At 41.1% G+C, this 18598-nt stretch overlaps 1 protein-coding gene across 2 annotated transcripts in view; it reads right to left on the minus strand.

The window, feature by feature from the left end:
* Positions 1 to 18598, minus strand: part of RASGEF1C (RasGEF domain family member 1C) — an 86566-nt gene that overhangs the window by 20938 nt on the left and 47030 nt on the right. For both annotated transcript variants that reach the window (XM_035105596.3, XM_035105595.3), the window contains exons 2-5: positions 13796 to 13977; positions 10422 to 10544; positions 6312 to 6449; positions 593 to 805 (exon numbers count right to left, since the gene is read on the minus strand). In XM_035105596.3, coding sequence (XP_034961487.3) covers positions 593 to 805; positions 6312 to 6449; positions 10422 to 10544; positions 13796 to 13975 — 654 coding nt within the window. In that variant the 5' untranslated portion in view covers positions 13976 to 13977. The remainder of the gene's footprint in view (positions 1 to 592; positions 806 to 6311; positions 6450 to 10421; positions 10545 to 13795; positions 13978 to 18598) is intronic.

Below are 18598 nucleotides of genomic sequence, written 5' to 3' on the forward strand. Positions count from 1 at the left end.
GTTATTTGCCCCAATTGCAAAAATGTAACATGTAATTAACAGTTTGGAGTTCCTGGAGAGGATATTTTCATTAGAAAGATGATGTAGAAGGAAGGGTCAATCCCCTCTCCCAGATCCAAATAGACCATCCTATCTCAACTTTTTGCAAATATTTAAGGATGAACACTTTCAGAAAGGTTATTCAGATATCCTTTGTGTTCTTCATTCACCAAGACCAACACAAATCAATATCATATTGCAGCATGTGGGAAGAAAAAGATGGTTGCATCTAAAACTAGTATTAACCTGAATAGTACATATTTGGTCTATTATAGGTGCACCAGCTTCTTAACTATATAACTTAGCTTTTGTTATTATTAGTAAAATATATTATTCCCTCCCAATGGGCAATTGTTTGGACTGAAGGATTCACATGATGCCCTGTACTTGTGGTCCTACATTCAGAAACTTCCCACAACACATTTGAGTTCCTGCCATGGGGAAGGGGATTTGATAAGATTTTAACCCTCTCGAAAGTCTTAATAGGAATTTGCTAGAAAATGTTTTCTTACCTAAATTAAAGATAAAGCAAAAAGTCTTGCTTTCCACTTACCAGTTCCACATGTGTCAGCTGCTGGGCCAAGGTGTAGGGATCACTGCAGACATTCATCATTTCTCGTTGAATGGATGGGGGCTTACTTTTAAAAGCAACCACCTTGTCTGAGACACCTGCGTTGATCTTGACTATCCCTTCCTGCCCATGATTAAGAGTTGCGAGCTTCTGATTCAGGGTTTGCAGAAGCTGATTCATCTTTTTCCAGTAGGCCTGAAGTGAGGAAAAGGGAAAGAATGGGGGGGGGGGGAGGAAAACATTACAAACCATGAGCTGGAAAAAAAGGTATGATTGAATGTTCCTATTTGGGAAATATCCATAAACCATCCGTGGCTGAGAATTTTATTTTCAACCAAACTATTCCAGTCAGCTTAATTATAGGTCCACCCTAAGCTCCATCCTATGGATCTCTACCACAAGACTGGCTAGTTCAGCCTACTGACCACAATGCCAGTTCAACATGTGTGGAATACGGAAGCAGGAGAGGTGGGGGTGGGGGTGAGGAAACAGCACCAATTAGCTTTCACCTTCTCATTTTAGTTTTGCTCTGTGAGGCTGCAAGAAACAGAACATTCTGCCCAAGCTGACCATTTTTGTCCTTAATCTGCACCACGTAGAATTGGGAAAGGGCTGTGCTAATTTAAAATGGACTGTACATTTCAGGGCCCAAATCAAGGTGCTCATATCAGTGTTTAAAGCTGCAAACAACTAGAGCCCCAAATATCTGAAAGACTGCCTCTCTCTTTTTTTTACAAACTCTCTTGGCTGTTAAGATCAGCAAAGGGGGCTCTCTTGGTAATACCACCTCCTTCAGAAGTTTATCTGGAGGGGTGGCAACCCGGGAGAGGGCATTTTCTGTGGCAACCCCCTAAGTTGTGGAACTCCTCATAGAGGTGCATTGAGGTGCATTAGGTCCAGTCATGACCGACTCTGGGGTTGCAACACTCATCTCGCTTTACTGGCCGAGGGAGCGGGTGTACAGCTTCTGGGTCATGTGGCCAGCATGACTAAGCCGCTGCTGGTGAACCAGAAAACGCTGTTTACCTTCCCGCTGGAGCAGTACCTATTTATCTACTTGCACTTTGACATGCTTTTGAACTGCTAGGTTGGCAGGAGCTGGGACCGAACAATGAGAGCTCACCCCGTCGCAGGGATTTGAACTGCTGACCTTCTGATCGGCAAGCCCTAGGCTCTGTGGTTTAACCTAGAGCGCCACCTGCATCCCTGTTTTTTCTTTTTTTTTTTACTATATAGCTTTCAGCAAATACTGAAGACATACCTCTTTTCCCTGGTGTACAGAGATTTGTGTCTTCGGGGCTCACCCTTTCCCTGTGTTCATAATCTGTTTTAACTGTTACTAATCTTGTCCTGGGGTTTATTGGTGAAGGGTGGGTAATAAAAATAATAATTAAGAATAAGAATAATACAGAATAGTGTCATCATTTTCCCCAGTTGTAAGCTAGGGGAGCAGGGTCTCTCAGTCGTTCTCTCTCTCCCCCCCACCACTTTGTGTGCATGTGAGAGAGGAGGGGTGGAGAGAGAGACTGCCCTGGGAGTCTTGGGGCTGAAGAGTGGGGTAGCAACTATTTAAATAATAAAAATAGTATAATGACTCAGCAGCAAGCATTAAATGCATCTTTTTACTCATGGCAGTTCAGGAATAATTTTTATGTTTTATTTTCTAGTTCTACTCAATACCACCTCACCAGCAACAGATTTATTCTTTTGTCTGGAAAAGGACATTCCTGGAATATGTTTGACTGTTTTATATTTTAAAAACTTTTCAATGTGGCAACATTTTGTGGGCTGTGCCACACCTTCCACCACAGTTATTTTGTGTTCTGTCAAACCACCATGGCAGACATTTTGTGACTGGTGCCCACAGCATCAGAAATTTTCAGAATTTCAAATGTGCCCATGGACTCAAAAAGGTTGCAGTCATATGCAGTTACCAATCTCTCAAAGGGAACTGCCCTGGTTTAAACTGGGGTGTGAATCAGGACCAGCGAGACATGTCGTCTGGGCACAGTGCCAGACAGGGAAGTCTAAATGCCTGCATTTAGCCCCCTGGAACTGAGGTTCCCCATCCTTGTTATAAAAAAATTATGGGCGGAACTCTCTTGAGGGAGAATGTATTTATTTAATAAAAGCCTAGCTAAGAGATATATGAGTGTTTACAATCCTCTGCATTGCCCGTAAATCCTGAAGGGCATTTAACAAGGTTTGACAGTTTGAGAGGAAACTGCTTATGAGAAAACTCTCTTCTCAATCTCTGCCTCAGACAGCTATGATTTGAGCATACTGCTAATCTGGACATAAAACGCTGCAAGGAAGGGAAGTCTGCAGTGAGGAAGTTGACAGCTGGATCAACACAGCAAGCGAGGCAGGTCAGAGATACACCGCAGAGTCCACGGATTATGTCATCCAGTCACATATCACTCAAGGCAACTGGAAGGATACTGGCGCACACATCAATCAGCTATACGTTGCTGATGTTCTGGGTGACTAAAAAAGAGTGGCACGGACAACACATCACTGCTTTCGGAAGAGGCAACAGAGCTGGCAGCTGTCAGACCTCAGTAGCTTGTCCACGTGGAAATATAGTGAAGAAGTCTTGCCCCTGTTTCATGGCCTTCTGGAAGATAGTATAAAACTGTCCTTTTAAAGAAGGCATTGGGTCCAAAGAGGATTGCTTTATTGTATTGGTTTTTAAAGCCTCTGTATTTGAAGTAATTTTTTAAATGCTGCTTTTTGTTGTTTTCCTACTGCTGCTTTTAGTGCTTTAATCGTTTTGTAATGCAAGTCTTAAATTGTTTATTGAGGATTTGATCCTGTTGTCAGCAAAGGGAAACATCTATGTAACATCTACCATAAACAAACCGGAACAAAAGTATAATCCTGAAGGTGTATAATGACTCTTTGCACAAAAATAAATCTTAAAAATTTAATATCAATAGCCAACAACAACAACAACAACAACAATTTATTATTCATACCCCGTCCATCTGGCTGAGTTTCCCCAGCCACTCTGGGCGGCTTACAACAGAACATTAGAATGAAATAATCTATTAAACATTAAAAGCTTCCCTAAACAGGGCTGCCTTCAGATGTCTTCTAAAAGTCTGGTAGTTGTTTTTCTCTGACATCTGGTGGGAGGGTGTTCCACAGGGCGGGTGCCACTAACGAGAAGGCCCTCTGCCTGGTTCCCTGTAGCTTTGCTTCTCGCAGTGAGGGAACCGCCAGAAGGCCCTCGGCGCTGGACCTCCATGTCCGGGCAGAATGATGGGGATGGAGGCGCTCCTTCAGGTATACTGGACCGAGGCTGTTTAGGGCTTTAAAGGTCAGCACCAACACTTTGAATTGTGCTTTGCCAAATAAGGTGCAATAGGTGGCTACTAGACAGGGAGAGAGGCTTTTGTGTGCCTAGTGCCCCTCAGCAGAGAAAATCACTAGGCAACTACGGTCTTTTTATTTTCCAAGTATTTTAAATTACTAACCATTTAGTGCTTTTGAATGCTATTTTATATTATTTGCTAGTGGTGGTTTTATCACTTCTATTTTTATTGTGATTATTTAGTCTGGCATTTATCATTATTATTATTCAGCATTAATTATTTGTTTGCTTGTGTTTAGGTTTTTACTCATGCCTTGTAAATTTATGGTTCATATCCTAGAGGATATTAATTTATTGGGTGACATACATAAGTTGTAAACAAACAAACAACTGTCCTGAGCACTGTGGCTAAGAAAATATTTAACAAGCACAATGTGTTCCTGAATATCTTTTTTTTCTCTAATAGAAATAACCTCTTTTTTAAACTCTTAACATGCCAATGACTGTGCAGTTTAATTTCTGCTGCTAGGTATCTACAGTATATGAAAAATCCTATTTCTCTTTAAATATCCAGTTTGGGTACCAAAGAGTACTTTTGTTTAATATTCAAGAAAAACATTTCATTCTCAAGCAGAAACACATTTAAGGAAAATGGCAAGCCACAGCAGGTGGCTTAGAAATTCAGATTTTAATTAAGCTTTCTCTTTCAAAATGCAAATTGTAACTCTTGGCAAAAGAAACTGCTTCTCAGTATGCATACCTTTCCAAGCACTGCAAGAAGCCTCCAGAAACCAGGCTGGATAAAGAGCAGGAAAATATTGCTGCAAGGAATCATCCCAAGCTCATTTCAGTAACAGATAAAATGGGTTCCATAATCCTAGGATCCTTTTGCACCTTTGATCTGATCTGCCCTTTTCCCTTCAAACAAGTACATACCCCACCATGGAACAGTTTCTCTTTCATGCTTCCCTTTCAAAAGATAGCTGCATAAATAGGACCTTATGACTTATTCCTTTAATTAATTGGTAGTTTTGCTCAGGGAGACTGGCATGAATGTTTTTTGTTTTTTTCCAGCTCTCCACCCACCACAGCCAACTAATATAGATCTAGTTACAGGTAGGTAGCCATGTTGGTCTGACGTAGTCGAAACAAAATAAAAAAAATCCTTCCAGCAGCACCTTAAAGACCAACTTTCGTGTGCATATGGTGGCTTCACTAGCTGCCAGTCAATGTTCAATGAACATTGAACTGGGTATATTGAAGATTTTGAGCATAACTAAAGTAGCTCTTTGGTTGCTGGCTATGACCTTAGTCATTAAGAGCCCAATCTGAATACAGCTCCCTGATGTCTAATCTGTTATTCATATTGTGCATAACTTAAAGCTCCTCCTTTGAAAGCTACGCAACTCAATATTCACTGTTTGGTAGCTGGCTAATTAGGAGGAATCTAAAATGATTCAAGCCTCCACTGCCAGTTTCATGGTTAACTGTTTATATCCTAAAAAGTTAATAGGCCACAAAATGAGCTAATGTTTGGGACTGTTGGTTTTGCAATCTTTCATGTAAAACATCAGGATATTAGTCAATCTGAATTAGGTACTCTCATTAGGTACTGCTTGTTCCAGTATCTTCCGTTCTGCAATATCTCACACTACCATATTAGTTAGCTCAGCAATTAGGTCTGGCTTTGCAAAGCAGAATGTCAGAGGATACAGAAGGGTAAAAAGAAGAAGAAGAAAGGACAATGTGCAAAGATCAAAATAAAAACCAAAAGAGAATTGCCTAGTGTAATTCTAATAATGTCTACACAAATATAAATTGGATGGCATTCAATTGGATTTATGACTATGTAAGTTAGGATTGCACCCTTAGCCATGTTAAGACTAGAGCAGTCTTTGTTGACCTTGGTGCCCTTCAGATTCCCATCACCCCCAGTTAGTTCAGCTGCCCAAAACACCTGGAAGACACTGTGTTGGTGAAAGCTGAAATAGATCCACTACCTTATGTTAGGGATGCCACTTAAGTTCCTTATATTTCAGTAAGTCTACTCTAACATTTGGATCCAACCTACATTCCATAAACTTTTTTAAATGGAAGTTTCTATTTCCATTTTTAAAACATTAGTCAACAAATAAAATAGGTCACCTGGGTGAACTTTATAGTTTACCACGCAACTAGCTTTTTACATCTTAGCTCAGAAATAATTAAACATTATTATGTATTTGTTTCTATTGATAATCATATTTTCAGAAAATGTTATTTGAATATTGACTAGGAATTCCCCCCGTCTCTTCCATAGTGAAAGTAATTTTTAATAACAAACAGTTGCCTGAACAATTGTTGATTATGCACCTCAGTATATCTCTAAATTGCTGCCACCCTCACCTCATCACATGGAGCTATCCTGTGGATAATGTCTTTTAAGCAGCCAATCATCTTTTCATCCTGAAAATCATATGGAAATGTTTCTGTCCATTCCGTCAATAACTGTAGTATTTTGGGCCCAAATTTTCTGATTCGTGCCTGAAATTAGAAATAAAAAAGATGGATGTAAATTTAATCTCAGCAAAAAGATCTGGTGGCTTTAACCTAATGCTGATTCCAGAGTGGTGCTACTTGCAAAACACCAACATGCCTACAGAGTGAATTAAATTAGTTTCATAGATGGCCTTGGATTAGGGATGGAAGTCTATTTCCAGTCTGCAGCACTTCTGCGTGTGTTCACTTCTAAGCCTTTTCTGCCCTGTGACATTTAAACACTTATTCTATCTCAAAATATGCATTTCTAAATAATTAGTTTATTTTTTACTTTTTACTTTTTCCAGCCAAGCACAGAAATAAGATGTTATGTTTTGTACTTTAGTCTGGTGTGTGTGTGTGTGTGTGTGTGTGTGTGTGTGTGTGTGTGTGTGTTGGTTTACACTGGAATTTGCAATGATAGAATTCCACAAGTATCCCTCCTTTGGATGCCCTCAATATTTGGCTATCCACTTCTCTGTTTTGTACAGCTATAACCTATTCTTAAATGTTTCTTTTTGAACCTAACAAGTATTTGCCAAAGGAAACCGCTTTGGCTTTTCCTGCTTTCTGCCTCTAAGATACTTGGGGTCAGATCTTCTACACTGTGCATTATAGTACGATATGCCAGACGACTAAATGTTTTAGGAGCAATCTAAGAAGCCTATTTTCAAACACCACACGTATCCATTACATCAATGGAAACCTTGAATGAGGGGAGAGAACTTCCTTGTTTTAGCCTCTGGACGGAAGGCACCCTCTAATCAAACAAAATTATATTGTGTGCCTTGAAGCTTCCTGCTTTTTCAACCAAACTCATCAAAGTGCCCATTTTAGCATGTGATCAAAACAGGTCTCAAGGCAAATGCAACATTCTTAGTATCAGTGAACATAATATAGATGGCCCATGAAATTTCATGAGCATTGTTGTGCGTGGTTGAGCAGGGAGGCTGGCAGGGGATCCTTCATCCCCTTCCCCTGTGACTTTTCCTCTGCCCATATACCATCACACCATTGTCCATTTAGGACCATTATTACCCATGGCTGAAGACAGATAAGTGGTTTAGGGAAGAGAGGCACTGAGAAAGCATTTCATGCTGCCTCCCCTCCCAATGTTAGGCCCTGTGTTAAAGAGACACCTGGCTGCTTGTACATTCTCTCTCTAAATATGGAAGCTCAGGGCTTGTTGAGGAGTTAGAGTACCAGGACAAGGAATGCTACAGAGATGAGGAAGTCCTGATTCTGTTGAACCACAACTCTCATCTTCCCTCACCACTGGCCTTGCTGGTTGGCACTGATGGAAGCTGGAGTCCAACACATAGCTGCCAACTTTTCCCTTTTCTCACGAGGAAGCCTATTCAGCATAAGGGAATTTCCCTTTAAAAAAGGGATAACTTGGCAGCTATGGTCCAACACCATCTGTAGGGTCATAGATTCCCAGTCCCTGAGCTATTACACACAGTGGTACCTCAGGTTACAGACGCTTCAGGTTACAGACTCCGCTAACCCAGAAATAGTACCTCGGGTTAAGAACTTTGCTTCAGAATGAGAACAGAAATCGCGTGGTGGTGGTGGGAGGCCCCATTAGCTAAAGTGGTACCTCAGGTTAAGAACAGTTTCAGGTTAAGAACAGACCTCCATAACGAATTAAGTTCTTAACCCAAGGTACCACTGTATTAGTAAAAAGTCTTCCTAATGAGGGCTTCTGAAAATAGCAAAATATCTGACTGAGGCTGTTAAGCAGGTCTGTGACTGTGTAATAAGACTGACTGAGGCTGCAATCCAAATCCTGCTTACTTGAGAGTCAGCACCACTGAATTTAGTACGACTTACTTCTGAGTAAACATGGTTAGGACTGCATTGTGAGTCTTCCTCTTCTAGATAAACAGCCAGAAAATAAATATTTACCTTGAGAATTTTCTTGTTGGGTCACATGAGATAAGTCAGCAGTCTGAATATTTCTGGGTGAATTAGTACCTTCCTGAGGCTAAACATGGGCTATTTTTATAAGCTTTAAAGGCCAAGTTCACACCACAAACTATCACTCTTAACACCAGGTGTGTTTTTTTTCCTTCAGTGACAGAATACCCAGATGGGGGATGTATTATAATCTTTTCCCTGCACCAGACTCAGCTTTGAAGAAGCAAAAGCACAATACAGTTCTGCTATTCATGCACTGCACTGCTGACATTCTAACAAAAGTTGTGACAGTTGAGGGTGGGAACTATTCCATAGCTGCCAAGTTATCCCTTTTTTTAAGGGATTTTCCCTTATGCTGAATAGGCTTCCTTGCGAGAAAAGGGAAAACTTGGCAGCTATGAACTATTCTGGGAACTAAACTAACCCAGTTTCCAAGTTGTGTTTGTAGAAGCAGTTTCAAAAATGGCACTTGCAGAAAGGCATGATGCAAAGAGAAATAATTTGCGGTGTCCATGCTGTGACCTACATAATGCAATGGGGGGGAGTATTGCTTTTCATATATTGATGAAAGAGCCATAAAGTGCCAGTACAAAATGGGTGCCAGGGGAAGGGGGGGTAGGTGCCAGTACTCTATACAGGTGAGAACTGTCACAAGCAAAACCCTGAGAGAGCAGGAAGTGTAGACATTGCTGAAAACCATAGTGTTGTGGGAATGTTAAGGAAGATAGGAGAGGTTAATATTGTTTTGATATTAACCCTCCTCACTCATGCTAGTGAGTAAACAGCAGAGCACATTCCCTTTGCAACTGATTGGAAACAAGTTGATGATTAGTTAGAATCCTTAAATTAAGCAATCCATTCTGGCTTGTCTAGTTTGGATTGTTCCTGGTAGGTTTCCCCTTTATTTCCCTTTTAAAATAATAGCAACAGAACATAGTCTTTTTTAAAAGTAAGAATAAAGTTTTACTCACTTTTGGTTCACAGTAGTAATTTGAAGACAGGCTTTATCTAGTGGTTAGAGTGAAAAGAAGTCTGAGCTACATCTCAGACTTTCTGCTTGTGGGCTCCATCCTATGCGAAGGTTGAGCCATGTGCTGGCTAAAAGCCAGGAGTGTGAGAGTCCAAGGGTAAGAGAGTAAGAGTCCAAGAGAGAGATGGTTGCATGGTCAGCTAGGGTCAACACCCATCTACCTGGTCACACATAGGGGGAGGAAGCTCCAGAGCAGGTATGACAGGAAGTCCTCCCTGTTTGGAGCCACATTTGTGTGTGTGTCCATTCTAGGCAACAGGAAAATAATGTACTTGACTGCTCTACATCCCACAACTGTGTCCTACAATTCTAAGGTTCAACAGATTGAGCAATCAAGACCACTGTATTTATGAAGAGACTTTACTACATATAGAAACAATACCTTTCTGCATTCTGTTAGGGAATCATCACCCAACAATGGCACAATTTTGTTTTTGTTGTTGATGTGTAGCTGGATACATAGCAGTGCTTCCAAGTACAAATATATTAATGTTTTGTCATGCAGGCATTCATTGCAAAGTTAATGGGCAATTGCAATTCTGCTATGGGGAGTTGCCAGTGACAGGTAACCCTGGAAAGATTGCAAACTATGCCTAGGGCTAAGGGACGATGCATTAGGCAAAACTGAGATATATAGTGTTGCAGTGACATCTGCTCTTGACAGTGCACAGCTTAAATGATTCTTCCTGGAACCCTGAAGGCTTCAGCGAAACCTTCAAGAAAGGAAAGGGAAACCACCTGGGAAGACTTGAGACAGGCTGCAAAAGCAAGGTAGAAGGGGATTTGAAGTGTTTGCTACACCCAGTGCCTGCAGCTTTGCTCAGAGGCACTGGTGTTATGTTAGAATGCAACCATGCTAGACACTCAGCATCAACAAAAAAAACCCCATGGGAGTGAATGCACACAGGCAGCAAGGAATCAAAAGATAAAAGTACAGAGCGTAAAGCCAGGGGATTTCTTTAGTTTGTTCTAGCACTGGCAGCTCTTTGCAAAGGCAATCCCACCCACCTGCCATTGGTAGTACTAACCTTATCCAGCACCGGGTCATCCAGCTGCTGCTGCTCGATGCACTTGTGACAAACTCGGGAGAGAAGTTCATGAGGCTCAATGAAGAGTCTTGAGCTCAGTAGGAATGTAAAGATATAGGCCTTCTGGAAAAGGGAAATAGGCAAAGTTATCTGCAAATAAATATGAGTGATGATTTCTCAAAGGGAACCCACAGCAAGACTTTGCAAGGAGCGGAGATTATATATATTGAAAAGAAGACAGAGCCTTACTCGTGTACAAGATAAACAGCTGTAATATAATGATTGCTCTCCTTGGGGAGTTGGATCAGGCCAAGTGCCTGCCTAGTTCAGCATCTTTTTTCTTACTCTGAAACCCCTGCAAGCGGAACGTGACACCCTCTGGATCTCCAGAAATGGGTATTCCCAAAACAGCATACAGCTACCATGACTGGTAGCCACTAAAAGCTTTATCGTCACTGAATTGTCTGATCCCCCTGTAAAGTCATCTGCTAGAAAGAAATTCCACAGATTAAATATGTGAACTGAGAAAAACTACTTCCTTTTGCTTGTTCTGAATCTATCACCATTCATTTGATTGGATAACCCCCAGGTTTTATTACAATGATGGGGTAAAATATATCCGTTCACCACCATGCAAACTTTTACAAATGTCTATTATGATCCAGCTGTACTTACATTTTTCCCTAAACTAAAAAGTCCTAAAAGTAATTGATGGTTCCTCATTGTTCCAGCCTAGTGAAGGGTGACTCTCAGTTTTGGTTTCTCTCAGTTTCTCATTATTTCCAACATTAAAGGTCAGACTCCATATTTCTACATCTCAGTTTGCAATTTTAAAAAAGCTATTGTGAAAATCCATCAACATTTTAGTACCATTTTTTTAAAAAAAATAATGATTATGATTACAACAACAGATGTATGTATAGTATTGCATGTGCATAGGATTGCATTTTCCAATCTTGTCTTGTGTCCATCAGCTTAGATAGATAGAATCAGAGTTGGAAGGCACCCTGAGGATCATCTAGCCCAGACATCCCCAAACTGTGGCCCTTCAGATGTTTTGGCCTACAACTCCCATGATCCCTAGCTAAGAGGACCAGTGGTCAGGGATGATGGGAATTGTAGTCCAAAACATCTGGAGGGCCGAAGATTGGGGATGCCTGATCTAGCCCAACTCCCTGCAATTTATGTATAAGATCACAGTTCAAATGTATGTATTTTAGATTGTAAGAACAAGATGAGACCTGCTGGATCACACCAAAGGCCCACTTAGTCCATGCTGTTCTCACAGTAGCCAATCAGATGCCTATGGGAAGCCTGAAAGAAGGACTTCAGAGCAACAGCACTCATCCCACCTGTGATTCCCAGCAACTGGTATTCAGAGGCATATTGCCTCCAACCCTTTACCAACCATGGATGTAGCATATAGCCCAGGGGTCAGCAACCTTTTCCAGCTGTGGGCCGGTTCACCGTCCCTCAGGTGACGTGGTGGGCTGGACTATATTTTGAAAAAATATATATGAACAAATTGCTATGCCCCACAAATAACCCAGGGATGCATTTTAAATAAAAGGACACATTCTACCCATGTAAAAACACGCTGATTCCCGGATGGTCCCCGGGCCGGATTGAGAAGGTGATTGGGCTGCACCCAGTCCCCGGGCCTTAGGTTGCCTACCCCTGATATAGCCATTGATCCTTTTTTTTCTAATGAGATCCAGCAGGTTGAAAGCAGAATGCTGGAAAGCCTACACACTTACTTGGGATTACATTCTATTGAACACAATATGATTTAATTTCAAGTAATAAGTAGATCAAAACTGTTAACCACATTTTTTTGAGACACATGGTTGAGGATAAAAACCAATATTGTTGCAGCTAATTAAACAGCACCTATGCAAAATGCATAAGGTATTGTATAGTCCAGCAGTGTTACATGAAGAAAAAGCCAACAACGTTAAGATTTAACAACGTTAAATATCTGCTTCACAACCAAAAACAAACAAACCAACAGGCAAAGAAATTAGATAATTTTGTCATACTTTTAGTTTCCATTTTTTTTCATGCTTCGTTCACAGGACAAAATTAATCTATAAATATATGAAACTGTGAGTATAAGATGGATATATATCATGTTCATATGTGTAAGTTGCTAAAAATGTCAGAATTTGCTGAACTTTGCAATTATTGACTTTGAAGCTCTAGATCAGGCATCCCCAAACTTCGGCCCTCCAGATGTTTTGGACTGCAATTCCCATCATCCCTGACCACTGGTCCTGTTAGCTAGGGATCATGGGAGTTGTAGGCCAAAACATCTGGAGGGCCACAGTTTGGGGATGCCTGCTCTAGATGTAACAACAAAAGCCAAGTTAACAGTGGCTGCAATTGAGCCCTAAGTTATACATGTTTAGAAGTAATTGAACTAAATAGAACTTAAGATCTTTTAACTGTGAGTGCAATTGAAATGAGCATTTAGCAAACTAGAATTAGCAATAAGTTGGTTATTCTTAGTATATGATATTTGTTTAACATCCCTTCCTCCCCTTGACTTTGGATAAAGACTAGGAAGAATAATACAAACTTCAGGTTAAATCAAAGGGTTACACAGAACCATTTATCTTGCAGTTTATCCTACATTTCATCAAACATTTACAATTCTTGTCATCATACAAATTTCGTTTCCACTTGGGCAACCATGCGACTTCAGTGTGAAAGAGCGCTACAAGAATCGCATAATCATAAATATTTATTCCCTATCATTCCACTGAATACAGCAATACCCAAGGTGGGTTACACCTCACATAGTATAGAATACTGTTGATAAAACTTGAAGTGATCTAGTAAAACAGTTTGGGAGATCACATTCAGTAAACTCAAGCCCATAAGCTCATTCAAACAAAATAGCATTTTAATGCCCCATAAACCAAGCAGACCTCCTTCTACTATGTTGAAAGCCCTCAACCAAACCTCCGACAACATTGGGATTCAGATAAATCTCCCACAATAACTGAAACATGAATGAAGACTCACATGGGAGATGTTGTTCCATTGGTAACTTAGTCCTAAATCATTTAGGACTTTTAAAGTGGTAGCTAGCACTTGAACTGGGGTTTGAAATGGATGAGTCCCATCACTGGCAGCACAAGGCCCACCACTTGTGCAATGGGGCTTTCCTCCCTCTCCTCCCCTCCCCCCTGAAATTGGCTCTGGGGGTTGCTGAGAGAACTCCCAGAACAGTAAGTGAAAACAGAGGGGGAATCATTCTGTCTGACAAGCTGAAATGCATGCTGTGATAGTATGATGGACATAGCACGAATTCCTCCTAATGATCCAGTTCATGAAAGCAATGTGGCAGCTTACATTAGCAAAGGACTTACCTCGGGGTAGTAGTCAGCTGTAGGTATAAGATGCTGAATTAAAGCATCAAGAGATGCTGAGGTGAGGTTTCCATCTTGAAAGATCAGCCCTCCTTCATCACCTTCTTTGGATGGATGTAGATGATGAGGGCTGAAGCCACAAGGAGTAAACATGCTGGTAGAGCTCAGTGTTTGGGGCATCCCTGTAACAGAAGGCAGAGCAAGATCTTAATGTCAGCAGAGAAATTCGACTAGAGCTATGGCCATGAACTGAAATGTTGTCTAACAGTGAATAACTAGGGAAAGATTTAGGTTTGCAAAATCCCTCAGGTGTTTGGAAGAAGAGTTGCCCTTTCCCCAAAAATTCCAGAAAGAATTTTGCTGCCTGCTGGGACTCCTGTTCCAACATTACCATCTGACAGGAAAGTGCCTTCCTTGGCCCAGCCTCCCCTCCCCATTCTTCCTTATCTGCCTCTTCATCTTCCTCCAGAGCCTGCCATCCCACATCCGACCCTGAACATGCTGAGCGACACATGACACTCTGATGGCCATTTTCAGGAACAATTAATTAATTGTGCACTGCCTGAAGAGTCTCCCCTCATTTTTTGTCCTTAATCTAGGCCAGGGATGGGAAAACTGTGGCCTTTCAGAAGTTGGATTCCAAGCCCCATCATCCCTTACAGTTGACCACACGGACTGAGGCTCATGGAAGCTGGAGCCCAATAGCAGTTGGAGAGCCACAGGTTCCCTGCCTGTAGCTTAGGGGAAAGCCTGTAGGAGCCCTGTCAGGCAGCAGTATATATCCCTATTAATAAACCTGTCAAGTTTCTAACACCTGAATTCAGTAGTTAACATTCCGCAGACAGCACATCTTGATAACTCAAACAACTCAATGTCTATGCCTGCTTAAACGAAAACATTAAGGAACCAACTCTTATTAGAGGGGAAAGAAATTAAGAGTGTGTGCCCCAGCATTGTGCCTAGGTTCACATTCCACAGGGTAGATATGTATTACTGTTCTCTCTCATTCTTAGTTTTCCTTCTGCCAGAAATTACTTGCCTCACACAGTGCTTTTTGCTGAGGGTAAACAAGGCAAAGATAATAAGTGCCGAGTGATGACAATGATAAATTACACAGGGGCTTTCTATGGATTGTGAAGATAGCAGCAATCTGATGCTGTGGCAGCAGGATATAAGTGTGACAATGCTTTTAAAATGTCCCACAGGTATCTCCCTGGGCCTCCCATGGGTGGGAGAAGAGAGGATAAATCCTTGCAAAAGCAGGTGGTTTCAGCATTGGCAGGGCAGTTATAGCACTTACTTAGCCTCTTAAATGGCAAGGAAGCCTTCTCCCGCCAAAGCTACTGGTATTTGGGATCCATCCCTGGCCCTGTTCCTACTTCCAGAAGCAGGCTATCCAGCTACACCATCAGTAGCAGCCAGCCTGCCTTGCTGAGGCCCACAAAATTGCTCTGGGGGGTATCTCTTGATATAACCAGTCCACTGAAGTTCACTCTGTGGTCATGAGGCAGATCACACTTTGCTCGGGGCCATCTACTGGACCCCTTCATCGTGCAAACATTAGTCATTGTTCAAAAGGAATAGAAAACATCAAGCAGATCTATAGCAGAGGTCTATTCTGGTTCCTCTCTATTCTCATGTTGAATTATCCAGGAATAAGGAGTGGGGCTGCACCAATCAGCGATGGCCCTGCTATTAACTGCAAATCTTCAGACTTCTGTGCACCCAACAGCAAAGCAGCACAACAGCAAAGAACATCCAAATAGCGCATACAACAACAAAAATCCTGAAAAATGGCTTGGAGAAAGTATTTGGCTTAAAATGTGCAGAGGGAATTCTTTTCTTTTCTCTTCTTTTCTACCTTGCTTTTATGCACTCCTTACCACTTTATTTATGCTTCTTCTTCTTTGGCGATCACTCGTAGCCAAGTAAGATTGTCTTCCATAAACACGGTTTTAACAATGAGTCTGTAAGTGATTGTGGAGGCAAATTCTTCCTTCCACAGTGGGGACATAGGTTTCCGGGTGGGAGTTGATCATGGTGTGGATTTGCCAAGCGTGCCTTCCTCTTAGCATGTTTCTCCCTTGCATCCTGAGTTTGAGTGTCTTCAAAGCCCATTACACCTTTGGTAAAGGCTGTTCTCCAATTGGAGTGCTTGCAGGCAAGTGTTTCCCAAGATGGGTGTTTATACTACATTTTTAAAGATTTGCCTTGAGACAGTTTTTAAACCTTTTTTGTTGACCACCAGCATTACACTTTCCATTTTTAAGTTTGGAATAGAGCAGTTGCTTTGGAAGACGATAGTCAGGCATCCGCACAACAAGACCAGTCCAACAAAGTTGATGTTGAAGCATCATTACTTCGACACTGGTGATCTTTGCTTCTTCCAGTACACTGTTATTAGTTCGCCTGTCTTCCCAAGTGATGTGTAAAAATTTTCGGAGACACCCTTGATGGAATCTTTCGAGGAGTTGGAGACACCAAAAATATCTTAAGAATAATAATGAGGGCCATAGCTCACTCGTACAGCATCTGCGCTGCATGTAGAAAGCCCTGGTTCAGTTTCCTAAAGTCTCCAGGTAGGTATGGGAGAAATCCCAGAGAGCCACTGCCAGTCAATGTCAGCAACACTAAGTGAGATGGACCAATGGTCTGGTGCAGAATAAGGGAGCTTCCTACATTCCTAATAAATTAATACATGGAGCAGCCATTCTGAGGCATATTATTAGCATTTAATGCAATGCACTGTCCCTGTTGTTCCTCTAGATTTGGACCACTGCCAGGGTATAGTCTGAAGGCACATAAGACCACCACCTTGTTAAAGACAAGTAGGTCGCAGTCTGCTCAGTACCGGGATGGGAGACTTCCTGGAAACCACGTGTGTGTTGACTTGGATCCCATGTTGGATGGAAGAAAGGTGGGGTGTAATATGAATAATCCTTCGCTAGTTTTAACTATGAATAAAAGATGGTGGTGGGAAAGAGATGTTACTTCACTTGGATCTGAATGACAAGGTTGTCAGTGCACTGAACCCTATTCAGGCTTCATTGATAGAATTTTCATTATCTCGTCCTTCAATGAGAAAGTCCCTGCAGTTTGGTCTGACTCACTGCTATGTTTGTTTCCAGAAAATCTGTAATAATATTGCCGGTGATGGATCTCCAAAAGAAAGGGGGGGGGAGGGCCTTCTCTTGATTTAAAGCCAAATAAGACACCAAGAAGGCTTGATTTCGAAAGGACAGCATGCTCATTAACAGTAATTGAATGTGTGTTACTCTAGCAAGGAAAGAAGCTATAGAAGTACAGTATCTTGTTTTAAAGGGGGGGGGTATGCAGTGTATTGATAGTAATCTTCCCAGCCTCAAATGATTGATGTTCATCCTACATTATATTAAATGCAGTGTACATACTGTATTAAAGATGGCCAAATCCCACTTATTGCCAGCACTCCCCACCATATTACTGTTTTGCTTCTATGGCAATAATCTCTATAAAAGTATGTAGCTATATAGAATGAGGAATGAATTTTACAGATGTAGAACTACCAGAGCCAGTTTTGTTTTTGTTTTTTGTATTTGCTTTTTTTTTAAAAAAAAGGTTGCAAAACTGTATCAGTTACATGTCTCACACATGCATTCTGTGTCATAATTTATGCCCCACAGATCCCCTCTTTCGGCCCCAGATTTATTAGCTAACAGAAATTAAGCAAAAGACTTCCCAAATATTGTTAATAAATGCACATTATACAGTACTACTTTAAATGTCTTTTAAAAGCTAAGCAGAAGCAACATGCTCCTGAAATCACTCCTGACTGAGGTAATATATAATTACCCCATTTTAACTCCATACCAACCCTATGCCACATAGATTTTAGCAACAGTGATTTTTCCAAAGCTTTTAAAGATGAGCAGGGATTTGATAGTATGTATTTCTATTCCAGATTCAATGCTCATCCTGATAATGCCCAAAACACACGTGTAAATATAGTTGTTGAAAGGCTGGCATGGCATGTTAGCCACAGAAGAATTGCTTTTCATTCAGTGGATGTGAACATTTTGCTTTAAGGGATGTGCATTTCTCTAATAATGAGAGACAATACTGTTAGACTTTATCCTGCTGAAGTAAACAGACAAAAACAGGAGTTGCCTGGAAGGACAGATTATACTGCACACATTAGAAAAGCAAAATCCTGTTTTTTCCTTATTGTGCAGGACTAGGATTTAGTTTTTTCTTTATTTCTTTCTTTTATGCACAACAATAGGGGAAAGGGATCAGCAGCCACATATCTTCTTCTCTTACTTTTCTCAGTTCTTCCTTTTTTCATATTCATTGCATTTGTTATCTTCATTTACATGACAACAGAGCTCTGCTGTCTTCAATGACTTATGGCTAATATAAATGTAATTCATTTGACTCAAGCTCTGCTATGGGATTCTTTTGTTACACTTTGCATATATCAACTGGGGATAGCCAATGCGACACCTTCCAGATGTTGTACTCCAACTCCCATCAGTCCCAGTTAGCATGTCTGATGGTTTGGAATGATGGCAGCTGAGGTACAACATCTGGACAATATCTGAAGAAGTGTGCATGCACACGAAAGCTCATACCAAAATAAAAACTTAGTTGGTCTTTAAGGTGCTACTGAAGGAATTTTTTTTATTTTATTTGGACAATATCAAGTTTGCTACCCCCAGCATAAATGAATAACTCAAAAAATATAGTACAATACAGTAAAATAAACCCACTGAGTTAAACAAGTCAGGTAGGCAGCATCACATCCAACAGCTGCTGGGTGAAGAA

Source organism: Zootoca vivipara, chromosome 2 (genome assembly GCF_965207765.1).
Source record: "Zootoca vivipara chromosome 2, rZooViv2.hap1.1, whole genome shotgun sequence".
Classification (NCBI taxonomy): Eukaryota; Metazoa; Chordata; class Lepidosauria; order Squamata; family Lacertidae; genus Zootoca; species Zootoca vivipara.